This window comes from Astyanax mexicanus, chromosome 4 (assembly GCF_023375975.1).
Source record: "Astyanax mexicanus isolate ESR-SI-001 chromosome 4, AstMex3_surface, whole genome shotgun sequence".
NCBI classification, from domain to species: Eukaryota; Metazoa; Chordata; class Actinopteri; order Characiformes; family Acestrorhamphidae; genus Astyanax; species Astyanax mexicanus.
In genome coordinates this window covers 27585902-27602183 of record NC_064411.1, presented here as the reverse complement: position 1 = coordinate 27602183, position 16282 = coordinate 27585902, and the positions used below count along the sequence as shown (strand labels likewise).

General features: G+C 43.2%; 1 protein-coding gene across 16 annotated transcripts in view; it reads left to right on the top strand.

The window, feature by feature from the left end:
- Positions 1–16282, top strand: part of ptprsb (protein tyrosine phosphatase receptor type Sb) — a 281301-nt gene that overhangs the window by 68664 nt on the left and 196355 nt on the right. For all 16 annotated transcript variants that reach the window (XM_049478946.1, XM_049478941.1, XM_049478945.1 and 13 more), the window contains exon 3: positions 4796–4939. In XM_049478946.1, coding sequence (XP_049334903.1) covers positions 4828–4939 — 112 coding nt within the window. In that variant the 5' untranslated portion in view covers positions 4796–4827. The remainder of the gene's footprint in view (positions 1–4795; positions 4940–16282) is intronic.

Here is a 16282-nt window from a genome sequence, read left to right as displayed (position 1 = left end):
GTGCTGACAACAAAATCACACAAAAATCATCAATGGAAATAAAATTTATTAACCAATGGAGGCCTGGATTTGGAGCCACACACAAAATTAAAGTGAAAAAACACACTATGTACTGTGCTCAGTATGAACCTGCTTTCATCTGTGAGGAGCACAAGGCGCCAGTGGCGAATTTGCCAATCCTGGTGTTCTCTGGCAAATGCCAAGCGTCCTGCACGGTGTTGGGCTGTGAGCACAACCCCCATCTGTGGACGTCGGGCCCTCATACCATCCTCATGGAGTCGGTTTCTAACCGTTTGTGCAGACACATGCACATTTGTGGCCTGCTGGAGGTCATTTTGCAGGGCTCTGGCAGTGCTCCTCCTGTTCCTTCTTGCACAAAGGCGGAGGTAGCGGTCCTGCTGCTCGGTTGTTGCCCTCCTACGGCCTCCTCCACGTCTCCTGGTGTACTGGCCTGTCCCCTGGTAGCGCCTCCAGCCTCTGGACACTACGCTGACAGACACAGCAAACCTTCTTGCCACAGCTCGCATTGATGTGCCATCCTGGATGAGCTACACTACCTGAGCCACTTGTGTGGGTTGTAGAGTCCGTCTCATGCTACCACGAGTGTGAAAGAACCACCAACATTCAAAACTGACCAAAACATCAGCCAGACAGCATAGGTTCTGAGACTTGGTCTGTGGTCCCCACCTGCAGAACCACTCCTTTATTGAGTGTGTCTTGCTAATTGCCAATAATTTCCACCTGTTGTCTATTCCATTTGCACAACAGCAGGTGAAATTGATTGTCAATCAGTGTTGCTTCCTAAGTGGACAGTTTAATTTCACAGAAGTTTGATTTACTTGGAGTTATATTGTGTTATTTGAGTGTTCCCTTTATTTTTTTGAGCAGTGTATATATATATATATATATATATATATATATATATATATATATATATATATATATATATATATATATGGTAAAGTAATCTGTGGAGTTGTAAGTCGCTGTAAGTTGCTGTAAGTGTTGTAAGTCGCTTTGGATAAGGGATTCTGCTAAATACCTTAAATGTAATTGTAAATGTAGAGTATATTTTAAAGTAATCTTTTGTTTTTGTTATATTTATAGTAACTGTAATTGTAAAAACTGAATGAAAGAAATATTTATTTTAATTGATTGTGTAATATTTAGTAGTGAGGAAAGTAGTAATGAGAAAATGAACAGGTCATACGATAAAGGCAATGTTATTTTTTAATGTTGTATTCTGTTTATTGTTGGAGTAAAAGTTGGGTTTGTGAGCTGCTGCGTGTCCATCGGTGTGTTTGTAATACCTTTGAACCTGCATTGCCAAGATAGCAATGAACATCTGACTCATAATTTGTTGTCTAGGTTCTTTTTTTAGACAGTAGTGCCTCACCTGTATTTTCTGTTGCAAAGATAGCAATACGCCAATAATGTACCTGAACACGACTCAATTCCAGACCACCGCGGCCATCAGCGTATATATATACGGTATATTCAAAAGCACCGTTGCTATTTAAACAACGCAGACAGAAGGCGTGGCGTGAAAATAGACTGTTGGTGGGGTGCAAGATAGCAATGCTCTACCGGATGGTTAACAGTAAGTTAAACAATAGCTACAGCCACAGATACAGCTCTGCTCCACCGAGCCCCCGGACGCTATAGAGCCTGGCCTCAGTCCTGCAGTGTTATTCATCAGAAGCGAGAGCTCACTGTGTGTAGAGGAAGGAGTTATGCGAGGATGGAGGTAATACGGGACGCTGCCTCGTCGACCCTCACACCTGAACACGCCCAGAAATGAGCCGAATCGATTTTACTCCTGCAGATATCGACTCCACGCCGGGGAGGTTCTGCAGCGGCGCTGGACGGGCGCATCTTCTTCCTCTCTCTGAAATATCTCTCCCCTCATCAGACCCGGCGCAGCGCTCAGTTCACCTAAAGCGAGGAGCGAAGGCCGGCCAGTAAAACACACGCTGCTGGGGAGGTTTCTCAATAATTAATGGCCCCCTCGTAAAAAAAAATCCATATCCGCTGTAACCGAACGGTAGACCAAGTGCTACAGATTAATGCTACAATGCATTACACCAGCGTCCCAGTGTTCCGCAGCACTTACGCTCACATTCGCCTCAGAGTGGACTGTTCATTATACGCAGAGCAGCGGCAGTAAGCAATTCGCTCGTTATAGCGCGGGATATTAATTACATAATAATGGGGATGTAATTCCTGCTTTGCATGGCAGGATTGCAATTGTACTTAGTAGTTGTTTTCTGCGCTTTTGTTAAGAGCAGATGCAGCATATCTTATTAATTTATTTATTTATTTGTCCGTGTGTGTGTGTTATTTATCTATTGTACCTGCATACCATCCATATAAGAACTCTGTATTGGCAAGAACCTGCCAATACAATAAGCATCAGAAACTACTATTGTGTCCCATGACTTTTGTCATGTCCCATGGAACCTAAAGAATGATGTACTGACCTGTGGGATAGGTAGGCGGGGCCTCCTGCATTAATCTAGATTTTGAAACCATCAATAATGCCTCTCTTTCATGACTCCCATCATGCAGGCCTCGCCTTGCCATGAGCACGTTGACCCCAGTGTTCAACCTCACTCACGATAGGATAACACCTCACACCTTATTCGCTTAACGAACACTTCATGATCAATTTAAATACTGCTGTCCCATGATTTGTGAAACAGTTAAAAGTTTGGACACTTAAATACAACAGTCATTCAAACTATAAAGATAAACATTTATTAGTTATTATTTAGTAACCAAAATGAATGTGTTAATCAAACCAGAATATGTTTTATATTTTAGATTTTTTTTAGCTTTTCACATCTTGGCTGGATTTTCTCAGTCAGGTTTATGAGGTAGAGTCACCTGGAATTCAGGCTTTCAGTTAACAGCTGTGCTGAACTCATCAAGAGTTAATTACTTGAATGTTTTGTCTCTTAATGTGTTTGAGAGCATCAGTTGTAAAGTAGTGAAGAGGTAGAGTTATAGGTATTCAGTGAATAGCTCTATTTGAGTAATGTTCTAATCCAGATTATGAGATATTAGCTGGAATTAAACTAAATCTATGTTATTCCTTTTACCCAAATCATGATACGTCCACCCCCATGCTTAACAGTTGGAGATGTGTCCTTTAATAGTCAAGGGGTGGCCATACTTTTGCCTGCTTCTGTGCTATAGTGTATATACTGTATTTGCACCTAGAAGGAAGTGTGGGAATGCAGTGATCAAAAACATCAAGTGTTGGTTTATTAAATGATGAAAACGTTTAGACTACTTTAGGCAACTCTTGGTCATATTTATTGAGATACACATACAGAAGCTGTAGGAGTGTTAATAGTGTTAATAGCATGTTAAATAGCATGCCACACATTTTACATCAGGGCCAGAGCTACTCAAATAAAAGTGAAGAACAAAAATATAAAAAATGGTATGATAAAACTGGCACTCATCAGGACCATCCTAGGAAAGGAACAGCAAGAGTTACCAGCCTCAGAAACCACAAGTTAACAGCTTCTTCACAGAGTATTTTTTTTTTTTTTTTAACACTTTTAAGCTACTACATGGTTACTAATGTGCTCCTTCATAGTCTGAACGACTTCAGTATTCATTTACAATGTAGGAAACAAATGTAAAAGAGATCATTTTATTCATCTCTTAATAGTATTTTGTGTACTGACCTGCTAAAGCTGCAGTATTAATATGAGAGGATTGAGTCTTGTTGATTTTTTCTGAGTGTGGACTCTGAGCTGGGCTGTTGTTTACAGTTAAAGTCAGTGATTGGTTGCCTGTGAGTGATAATTTCTGTTTTTCCAGCTTTTCAGGTCCTACAAGTAATCACTGCAAATTTCATAAAGAGGCCTAAATTATAGTGCTGCCGGGGGACCACGGCCTCGCAGCACTTCACATGTCCTGCACGGTCATGTGACTTGGCTTTGTTGGCATTTTAAATGGACACTTATCCAGATAAAGTCCAGTATTGTGAATTAGATTAGAGAAACTCACTCTCAGCTCAGGCCTGTCATGATCATTTTATTCCAGCATGAAATACTGTCACAGAAATAAGTGTGATAAATTGCAAAAATAAATCTATTCATTATTTTATTTATTTTATTCAGTCACTGATAAAATAAAGATGACATAATCATACAATTACACCCTTTTTTTAATTGGCAAGAAGTTAATGATATTTATCACAAACATGATATACTGCAATACTGCAAACTAGTTCCACTACCTCTTTAATAAGCTCTCATAGAATAAAAACACATTATCATATTTGATACTATGAAAGAAAAGTTGACTTTTTATCCAATCAGAACACTGAAATCTAATGAAAGAGTACAACACTACTTTCTATTGGGAGGGATTTAAACACAGCACTAAATGAATCACTACCAAAAGCCATTTTTATATGTGTTAACTAATAATTGATTTTGATATTTTTATACAATTCATATAATTTCTATACATTTTCCTACATTTTCCAGCACCACTTTCACCCTGGAGTTAAAACCATAAACAGAAACACAGACATGAGTAAACAGAGAGTACAGAAATGGGCTTAGCACGTAGCCTTGTGGCACGCTGGTGTTCAGTGAATATATATAAAAACATAGTATATATTACTTTTTAATAGTAATCATATTTTTTTGTTTATCACAACTCAGTTCCAAGAAATGCCACTGTAATATTCAATCATGTACGCTAAGCTAACATTAATATTAAGGCTAAACAAAACTAACTTTAACCCTCTGATCTCTCTCTCTCTCTCCAGAGTATCCGGACGATCAGAAGTGAAGTCCTACCATGGCTCCCTGTCCCAGCAGAGGCCCACCCCGTCCCGGGCTGCTTCCTTCAGCCCCCCTGTTCCTGCTGGCCTTCCTGCTCTCCTCGTTCTTCAGCACCTGCCATGCCTTAGGTTTGTGCCCCGTCTCTGAGTTTTAACTGCTTTATTAATATGATACTAGTTTACTAGTATATTGCCATGGAAACAATCTAACCTTTCATATATACAGCTTTGGAAAAAAAATAAGAGAGCACTTAAAAATAATGAGTTTCTTTGATTTTACCAAAAAAAAAAAAAAGAAAATATAATCAAGAGGAAGATGGATGATCACAAGTCATCAAACCAAACTGAACTGCTTGAATTTTTGATATCCAAAGTTATCCAAATAATAATAATGAGTTTCTTTGATTTTTCAAAAAACAAAAAAGAAAACCTCTGGAATATAAAAATGTTTTTTTTTTGGTTCTTTTGCGACCTCCTGGATGAGTTGTCTATGCCCTTCGGGTTGTAATTTCGATAGGTCAGTCACTCCTGAGAAGGTGTTTTCTCCTTTTCCAGGCTGACAGATGATCAATAACTTTGTTTTTTAATCTGTTTGTGAATTTCTTTAGATCGGAGGATAATGTGTTGATTTTTGAGATCTTTTATCTGCTTCATGTTGTCAGACAGGTTCTATTTAAGTGATTTCGTGATTCTACAGGCCTGGTAGAAATCAGGCCTGGTGGTGGTTAGTAGTGAAACTGAACTCAGCTTGGGGTTTAAGCGATCACTTAAAACGTGCTTTTTATATTTACTCAGGTTATATTTGGTCTGATATTATTGTCTGAAAGTTGTCTCATAGAATGAAAACACATTATCATATTTGATACTATGAAAGAAAAGTTGACTTTTTATCCAGTCAGAACACTGAAATCTAATGAGAGAGTACAACACTACTCTGCTGGGAGGGATTTAAACACAGCACTAAATGAATTGCTACCAAAAGCCATTTTTATGTGTGTTAACTAATAATTGATTTTGATATTTTTATACAATTTATACAATTTCTATACATTTTCCTACATTTTCCAGCACCACGTTCACCCTGGAGTTAAAACCATAAACAGAATGTCACATCTGGTGCTGTTAGCTCCTCTGTTTCTCACGCACCCAGCTCTGACAGAGGTTCTCAGTCTAACAACTACATTACCCAGAACGCACCACCCGCTGACACGCACACACCCAGTCACACGTCACCTCACCTGCTCCAACCAGGAAGCCCCGAATATTAGTCTGGCACTATTTAAGGACACCTCTCACACACTTCTGTGCCGGGTATTGTTGGATTTTCCTCATTACTAAGCGTTACTCTCTATTGTCTCTGTTATCTTCGTGTATGACCTTGTTTTGTTTTTTCTCGACGCCGATTTTTGGATTATCTCTGATTGTGGATATTTTTGTGTATGACCTGGACTGTTTCACGTTTTTTGATTTTGGATTACCTCTGATGTTGGCCTGCTTGTGTTTGAACTCTGGACTGTATCTCACTCATGGTATGGTTATCCCTACGTTGCTTCTGTTTACCGGTGCTCTAACTTTGTTTGTACGACTACCCTTTTTTCTACCTGCTATTTTAATAAACAACCCGTTTTACTGCATCTGCGAGTGTCTGTATTCTGTGCACACCATGACAGAATACCCGGCCTCTCTCGATCAGACAGCAGATGCGGATATGCTAAGATCAGGGTTGTTTAATCAAGGCAGATTGCTCGGTCAGCACCAGCAAACACTCGCCGGTGTGACCCACGCTGTTACTGAGTTAGCTAGCCAGCAAGCTAACCAGCAGCAGCAGCTCTCTAGCATTCTCGAGCACCTCAAGGGCTTAGCTGTAGCTAACGCTAGCCCTGTAGCTAACACTAGCACCATTAGCTCTCCTGTCTCCGGCTTTCAGGTGTGCAAGCCGGAGTATTTTGATGGTTCCCCGGAGAAATGCAGCGGATTTCTCTTACAATGCTCCGTATTTTTTAGTAACGCTTCTCCCGCCTCAGACAAAGCTAAGATCGGCTTTATTATTTCGAGGCTGTCTGGTAAAGCACTCGACTGGGCTACGGCGGTTTGGGACACCATTTCTGAAACCAGCTATTCGGAGTTTTTGACTTTGTTTCGAGCAGTTTTTGATCACTCACGCTACGGACAATCCTCTGGAGAGCTTCTACTGGCGTTAAAACAAGGTCAAAAAACTGTTGCTTCATATGCCATGGAGTTTCGCACTCTGGCAGCTGGCAGTGGCTGGAACAACGCTGCACTCATCTCTGTGTTCAAGAATGGACTTAACCCTGAAGTTTTGAAGGAGTTAGCATGCAAGGATGAATCCCTTACCTTGGATCAGCTGATTTCCCTCTCCATTCGGTTAGACCAGCTGCTCTCTCGCCAAACCAAGACCAACCTCCACGTACAACCCACTCCAGCAGAGCTACCTCACGCTTCATCAGACTCCACAGTGGAACCCATGGATGTTCAAAAGTCCAGATTATCTCCAGCGGAACGCCAACGCCGCATTCGGTTCCATCTTTGTCTCTACTGTGGAGAGGCTGGGCATCGCAAAGCTGCATGTGGTCTCCTGACCCGATCCGTGAAGGCTCCAGCCCTGGGAAAGCGCGTGGGGGGCTCTCCACGCGCTAACGTGGTACGTAATTCTATCTCTAATCACAAAGCTAAATGTTTTACGTTACCCGTTATTATCTCTTCACCCACTGGTATGTTCTGTGTCCCAGCGCTTGTAGATTCCGGGTCGGAGGGGAACTTCATCAGTTGGGACCTGGTCAAGGAACATGGCATCCCTACCCGTGACCTGCGCCGTCCCATTTCTATTCACGCGGTGGATGGGAAAACTGTACGCTCCAAGGCTATCACTCGTCAGACACTTCCCGTCGCTCTTCAAGCCAGCGCTCTGCATCACGAGGAACTGCCCCTGTTTGTGCTTCCCTGCTCTGAACACCCGGTGATTTTGGGCATGCCATGGCTCAAGTTTCATGATCCTGTGGTTTCCTGGACTGATGGTGATATTACGGTTTGGTCTCCCTCTTGTTATGAACATTGTTTAGCTCTTAATGAGTTAGCTTTACAGTCTACCTCGGTAGAAAGTCCTGACGCAGTAGATACTCCTGTTATCCCCTCTGAATACTCTGATTTTCTTGATGTCTTTAGCAAAGCCAATGCCACTAAATTGCCTCCACACCGTCCTTATGACTGTGCTATAGATCTAGTGGAGGGAGCTACGCTGCCCAAAGCTAGAGTCTATCCCCTCACCCTCGATGAAGAGAAGGCTATGGCAGACTATGTTGAGGAGGCACTCGCTCAGGGTTTCATCCGCCCGTCTAAATCTCCGGTTGGTTCAGGGTTCTTCTTTGTCAAGAAGAAAGACGGGGGGTTGAGACCCTGTATAGACTACCGTGGGCTTAATGACATAACTAAGAAATTTGCGTATCCGTTACCCCTCATACCCAGCGCTCTCGAGCAACTTCGTGAAGCTTCCTTTTTTACGAAATTAGACTTACGCAGCGCGTATAATTTAATTCGTATCCGTGAGGGTGACGAGTGGAAGACTGCCTTTACCACTACTAATGGGCACTACGAATATTTAGTGATGAGTTTCGGTCTCGCTAACGCCCCGGCAGTCTTCCAGTCATTCATGAATGACATATTTAGGGATATGATTGGGAAATACGTCGTCCTATTTATAGACGACATTCTGATTTATTCAGCTGATTTTGAGTCTCACGTGATCCACGTACGTTCCGTTCTCCAACGCTTACTGGAGAATAGCCTTTATGCCAAAGCAGAGAAATGCGAATTTCACCGTCAACAAGTCTCCTTTCTCGGCTATGTTATTAGCTCCCAAGGCGTCCTGATGGACGACACCAAAGTTTCAGCTGTCACTGACTGGCCCGTTCCGCAGTCTATTAAGGATCTCCAGCGCTTTTTAGGTTTCGCAAATTTCTATAGGCGATTTATCCGCAATTTCAGTGGTATAGCTGCCCCTCTTACTGCTCTGACCAAGAAAGCCACTAAGATCCTGAATTGGTCCCCCGAAGCTGAGCAAGCTTTTAATAAGCTTAAAGCTGCATTTGTGTCCGCGCCTATACTAGCTCACCCTAAGCCCGAACTCCCGTTCGTTGTCGAGGTCGACGCTTCTGATACTGGGGTAGGGGCTGTTTTGTCACAGCGTAGTGGGTTTCCGCCTAAAATGCATCCCATAGCCTTCTTTTCACGAAAAATGTCTCCTGCGGAGCGCAACTACGGCATAGGGGATAGAGAGCTTCTTGCTGTCAAACTGGCTCTCGAAGAATGGCGTCACTGGCTGGAGGGGGCCGCGCACCCATTTACTGTTATCACTGATCACAAGAATCTCGAGTATTTACGCTCTGCCAAACGTCTTAATCCTCGCCAAGCTCGTTGGTCATTATTTTTCTCTAGATTCGATTTCTCTATTTCGTTTCGCCCTGGCAACCGTAACACTAAGGCAGACGCGCTATCCCGAGTCTATACTGCTCCGGATAGCGCATCTCAGTCTTCCGAACCTGAACGCATTCTTCCTCCGGCCGTCAAAATTGCAGCTATTCGCTGGGAATTAGATGATCTCATTCAACAGAGTGTAGCGCACTCACCACCTCCTGAGGGGTGTCCCTCTCACAAAACTTTCGTTCCTGAACAATTCAGAGATCGTCTTATTAGCTGGGCTCACTCTGCTCTCACCTCGGGCCATCCCGGCGTTACGCGCACTCTGCAGCTAGTATCAGCTCGCTATTGGTGGGAAACCATGCGAGCTGACATACACGCTTTCGTCTCCTCCTGTTCCGTTTGTGCTCAATGCAAAACCCCAAAAACCCTTCCAGCCGGTAAGCTTGTTCCTCTACCTGTACCAGAAAGACCCTGGTCTCACATAGCTGTAGATTTCGTCACCGATTTACCTGTCTCCGAGGGTTACACCACAGTACTCACTGTTGTGGATAGATTTTCCAGGGGGGTTAAGTTTATTCCTTTCTCTGCCCTGCCCACTGCACTTCAAACTGCACAAGCCATTTACACACACGTGTTTAGACATTATGGTATTCCAGAGGATATTCTCTCTGATCGGGGCCCTCAGTTTACTTCCAGGGTTTGGAAAGCATTTTTTGAACATTTGGGTGTTCATGTTAGTTTAACCTCAGGGTTCCATCCCACTAGTAACGGTCAATGTGAACGTGTTAATCAAGAATTAGGCAAGTTTCTCCGTCTGTACTGTTATAAGCACCCCTCTGACTGGTCTCAGTTCCTTATATGGGCTGAGATTGCGCAGAATTCTCTCACTAACTCCACTTCTGGTCTCACACCGTTTCAGTGCGTTCTGGGTTACCAACCTCCGTTAGCTCCGTGGACAGCCGTGTCCTCTGAGGTTCCTGCGGTGGACGACTGGATGAAGCGGAGCGAGCAGGTGTGGGAGGAAACTCACCAGCAGGTTTCGGAGGCGTTACGCAAATACAAGGAGCAGTCCGACAGACACCGAGGCAGTACCCCCCAGTATCAACCCGGGGATCGAGTGTGGTTGTCCACCCGGGACTTGAGGTTTGAGGGGGAGTGCAGGAAACTTCTGCCTAAGTATATTGGGCCTTTCAAGGTTTTGTCTCAAATTAACGAAGTTACTTATAAGATTGAACTTCCAGCCCAGTATAGAGTCCATAATTCATTCCATGTATCTCTCCTGAAACCTCTTGTCCCAGGTCCACTCGCAGAGGGTCTTCCGGATGACGTACCGCCCGCGGCTGTGGAGGGGGAGGCTTCATCCACCTACGCGGTGAAAGAGGTGCTGGATTCTCGCAGGCGCGGCGGTGGGCTCCAGTATCTCATTGAGTGGGAGGGCTACGGCCCCGAGGAGCGCTCTTGGGTTGCTGCCAGTGATGTGCTGGATCCGGCTCTTTTGGCTGAATTTCATGCTAGTCATCCGGGCAAACCTGCTCCTAGACCCCGTGGGCGTCCCAAGCGCTCACTTTCCTCGTCGGTTCCGGTTCATCGGGGTTCCCAGCTCCGCAACCCCCGCCTGTCCGGCACCTCTGTGGCTACTCCTGTTCCTCCCGCCGGTACTCCCTGTCCGTCGGGTGGTCGTCGTCGTGGTCGTCCTCGTTCCGTTCCCGTTCCGACTCCCTCGGGGGGAGGTACTGTCACATCTGGTGCTGTTAGCTCCTCTGTTTCTCACGCACCCAGCTCTGACAGAGGTTCTCAGTCTAACAACTACATTACCCAGAACGCACCACCCGCTGACACGCACACACCCAGTCACACGTCACCTCACCTGCTCCAACCAGGAAGCCCCGAATATTAGTCTGGCACTATTTAAGGACACCTCTCACACACTTCTGTGCCGGGTATTGTTGGATTTTCCTCATTACTAAGCGTTACTCTCTATTGTCTCTGTTATCTTCGTGTATGACCTTGTTTTGTTTTTTCTCGACGCCGATTTTTGGATTATCTCTGATTGTGGATATTTTTGTGTATGACCTGGACTGTTTCACGTTTTTTGATTTTGGATTACCTCTGATGTTGGCCTGCTTGTGTTTGAACTCTGGACTGTATCTCACTCATGGTATGGTTATCCCTACGTTGCTTCTGTTTACCGGTGCTCTAACTTTGTTTGTACGACTACCCTTTTTTCTACCTGCTATTTTAATAAACAACCCGTTTTACTGCATCTGCGAGTGTCTGTATTCTGTGCACACCATGACACAGAAACACAGACATGAGTAAATGGAGAGCACAGAAATGGGCTTAGCACGTACCCTTGTGGCACGCTGGTGTTCAGTGAATATATATAAAAACATAGTATATGTTACTTTTTAATAGTAATCATATATTTTGGGTTTATCACAACTCAGTTCCAAGAAATGCCACTGTAATATTCAGTCATGTACGCTAAGCTAACATTAATATTAAGGCTAAACAAGACTAACTTTAAGTGATCACTTAAAAAGTGCTTTTAATATTTACTCAGGTTATATTTGGTCTGATATTATTGTCTGAAAGTTGTTTGATAATCAGAAAAATGTAAGTATGACAAAAAGCAAAAACAAAAGAAATCTATATATGTATGTGTTTGAGTGTGTGTATTTAAGTGCGTATATTGTAGTTATGGAAACAGTGATGCTGTTGCTATCTGTAGAGCAGTAGTGTGCAGAGGGTGATAGTGATGATATGTGAAGGTTGGCGAGGACGTGCGGGCACTTAACACCTGACATTAAAACCTGCGTGCCTGACATCTCAATCTGCATCCGTTAGAACGTGACGAGTGTGACAATGATCTCTCCAGCATCACTGCAGCCGTGTGATTATCTCCTCTCATACATGTGGAGCTCGGCCCCCCGCACTTCCCTGAGTCTTCTGCAGGAGCTATGCTTAAATTTCCCCCTCGGCCTTCCACTGCGCCCTACCCCTAGTTGATTTCAGCTCCCAGCACAATAATACATAACTGTCCGAGTGGTCCAGCAGTCTAAAGCGCTGCCACTATGATCAGAAGACTGCACTCCAAAGGGTGATGTTGATGTGCACAAGGCTGCGTCTGTGAGCTGATGTATCGGAACCAAGTCGCTGCGCTTTTCTCCGAGCGGGCTCTGATGCTACTCGGTACTGCTGCAGTGCTGCATCAGCTGACTTCACATGTATCAGAGGGGGCATGTGTTAGTCTTCACCCTCCTGGTGTCTTGGGGCATCACTAGTGATAGGAAGAGTCCTACTTAGTGGGTTGGGTAATTGGCTGTATAAATTGGGAAGAAAATGGGAAATTAAATAGAAATAAAATAAAATAAAAAATGTATCTCCATCTCGCCCACCTCGGCTCTGGACCGCCCACAGACAGAGCTAATCCAGGGCTGCAGCAGAGCCAACACTTTCTCTCATCAGCTAAATAGCTTACAGCTCTGTTTACACCAGTAGTTAACGGTAGCTATCTTGTGTAAGTAACTGTACTGTATGTTTAAATCGGATCTCCGGTTGATTGCGCATATTACCGAGACTTTAAATATACACTAGGGAAGCACAGTTTTAAAAGGACAAGGCCGTTCTCGTCAGATTTTATGAGACAGAACAGACTCTGGGGTTTCGCCATGGTGAAACTGCCCAAGCACCGAATCACGAAGTCTGAGGTAAAGTTTATTAATGTTGTTTAGCTGAAAGAAACTGAAAGTGCTGTATCTTTACAACTAAGGCTGTATCTCTGAAAACATTTTGTCCTTGGAGTCTCTCCAAGTGGTCCAGTGGTCTAAAGCGCTGCCAGAAGATCAGAAGATTGCCAGTTGAAATCCTGGTCATGTAGCTTGCCATCAGCTGCCGGAGCCCTGAGAGAGCACAAATTAGAAATAAAATAGTATAAAGTGCTGTATTTTTACAACTAAGGCTGTATCTCTGGAAAAAGTTTGTCCTTTGAGTTTTAGAGCTGTAAAATTGACTGGGGGGGAAGGCAGGTAGGCGTTCTCTGCTGCAGTGCTGTTTGCCAATCAGAGACAGAGATATGTTTGCATATATGAATATTCATGAGCAAGAGCCGAAATCCTATCTTTCTTTAGAGACCACTAATTCAGTGAACTAAAGCAGGGCTAAATAGAAACACCGGAGCACTTTTTTTTCACAAAAACAGCTCACATGGCATTTATTCATACTAGAGACCACAACTAGACTGTTTAAAATTAATAAAAAATGATGGAATGAGACGTTTAATTAATAGATAATGTAAACCTGAGAACATAAACATCAGATTTGGTGAGAACGTAGCCGTAAAAATACGCTTTTCACCATATTAACTGCTTAAATTTCTTGTTAGATATACTGTAAAAGGCTTAAAGCTTAAACAGCAATTTTTAAATGCTGGAAAACTGACCTCAGATTAGATTTACAGTAAAAAAAAAAGCCAGTTGTCTGAATTCTGAACATCAGGACATGAAGGAAAGCTGCTGCTGATGAGACGCTGGAGATCCTCCTCTAGAGTCTGATTATTATCCTGGTCATCAGCTTGTTTCTGATCATCTCGTCTGGGCTGATGGTCGGCCGGGCGTTCGTGAGAGATGATTACACTTCCTGCTTCTGCCAGAGGTTCTCCTCCTTGATTGGTCTTTGATGATGGTTGGCATGGCGATGGCGTGTGCTGGAGAGCGTGACATCATCGCTTTGCGGCGTCTCTCGGCCCTGCTCCTCAATGCTGCTGCTGCTGCTGTTGAGATCTTCGTTCTTTTGTTCTTTGGGTTAAAAGACGACACCACCAGTCAAATTAAAGCATTTTTTTCAGAGAGAACATGTGTGGGCGGAGCTAGGCCAGAGTGTACCGGCTGTGGTGCTGGTGTGGGCTGTTATAAAGTATCTATTAAACCTTAAAGGAGCAGTGTGTATAATATACTGTATGGATGTGTGATCAGACATCAAGGAAACATGCTAAGTTTAAGCATAGCAGCAGAGCTTTATCCATGTGTCTGATCCCACCCACTGCTCCACCCATTACCCAGTCCTATTTTCACGCACCTGGTTGCCAGGTTTGGAACACCATAGCAGAAAAACACAGCCTTCTGCAGCCTCTGCAACCTTTAAAAAGACTCCATTGGCAGAGGAAATGTTGGCAATGCGTTTGGTACATGGAGACTTAGAGCCCAGAAGGACTACAAGACGCACAGAGAAAGAGGTTTTACAGTTATAACAAGCTTTGTGTCTATTATTATTTTATTACGAATTTTGAGTTAAGAATCATTTATCTTAGTATGTTTAGAAAGTGAGCTGATAGCATTTTTAAAATAGTGTTATAAAATAAATAATAAAGAAAAAAAACCCAAAGCAGAGTTGCAAGGTTGTCTTGCGACAGCAGCAGCAGAATGCAAGTACAGGCAAGTGTATGTGTGTGTGTGTGTGTCTGTGTGTGTGTGGGAAAAAGTGTGTGTGGGAAAGAGTGTGTGTGGGTTACATCAGTGTACGGGCTCCCCACGGAGGGGTGGGCTTTAAAGCCCTGTGCTACTGAGGGACTCTGTAATCCTGAAGGACGTCGTGGTGTTTCTGGAAGATTCGGTGAATTCTGCAGTAAACAAAAACACTCTGAGTGAAGAGTTAAAGCTGAGGGTCTCACTGAACACTGGGGGGTTCAGAGACCACGCCCCTCACTGCCAGCCTGCCTCGACCACGCCCTGTCTTCTTATCTGTAGAGCTCATTACCTATCTCTCTCTTTCTCTCTCTTTCTCAGCTCCCTCATTGCTCGCTCCTCAGCCTGTCATCACTCTCTGTATCTCTCTCTCTTTCACTCTCTATCTCTCTCTCCCACTGTCTCACTCTATATATCTCTTTCTCACTCTCTGTATTCTTCTCTTTCTCTCTCTAACCCTCTCTCTTACAATCTCTCTCTCTCTTTCTCTCTCTGTATTCTTCTCTCTCTCTTTCTCTCTACCTCTCTTACTCTCTCTGTCTATCTCCCACTCACTCTGTGTATTCTTCTCTTTCTCTCTAACCCTTTCTCTCTCTTAAATCTCTCTCTGTCTTTCTTATTCTCTCTCTGTATTCTTCTCTTTCTCTCTCTAACCCTCTCTCTCTCTTACAATCTCTCTCTGTCTTTCTCTTTCTTTCTCTTTCTCTCCTCTCTAACCCTCTCTCTTACAATCTCTCTTTGTCTTTCTCTTTCTCTCTCTGTATTCTTCTTTCTCTCTCTTTATCTCTACCTCTCTTACTTTCTCTCTCTGTCATCTTTCACTCTCTTTGTATTCTTCTCTCTCTCTTTCTTTCTACCCCTCATTCTCTTACTATCTCCCTCTGTCTATCTCTCACTTACTCTTTCTGTATTCTTCTCTTTCTCTCTCTAACCCTCTCTCTCTCTTACAATCTCTCACAGTCTTTCTTATTCTCTCTCTGTATTCTTCTCTTTCTCTCTCTAACCCTCTCTCTCTCTTACAATCTCTCTCTGTCTTTCTCTTTCTCTCTCTGTATTCGTCTCTCTCTTTCTCTCTACCTCTCTTACTCTCTCTCAGTCTATCTCTAACTCTCTCTGTATTCTCTCTCTCTCTCTTTCTCTTACTCTCTCTCTGTCTATCTCTCACTCTCTTTTTATTCTTCTCTTTCTTTCTTTCTACTCCTCATTCTCTTACTATTCAATTCAATTTCAATTCAATTCAATGTAGCTTTATTAGCATGACTGTGTAAAGTACAGTGTTGCCAAAGCATTACAACAATTCATATCAATCTCACTCTCTTAGTATTCTTCTCTTTCTTTCTTTCTACCCCTCATTATCTTACTATCTCTCTCCATCTATCTCTCACTCTCTCTATTCTTTTCTCTTTCTCTCTCTAACCCTCTTTCTCTTACTTTCTCTCTCTCTATATATATAATAATTCAATTGTTCAATTGTAAGTTTGTCACATACTATATTTGTTTGGTGACTACTTAAATAGTCTTAAAAATTGACATCATCCAACGTGTGTAAAATGTTTATATTTTTATATGTTTC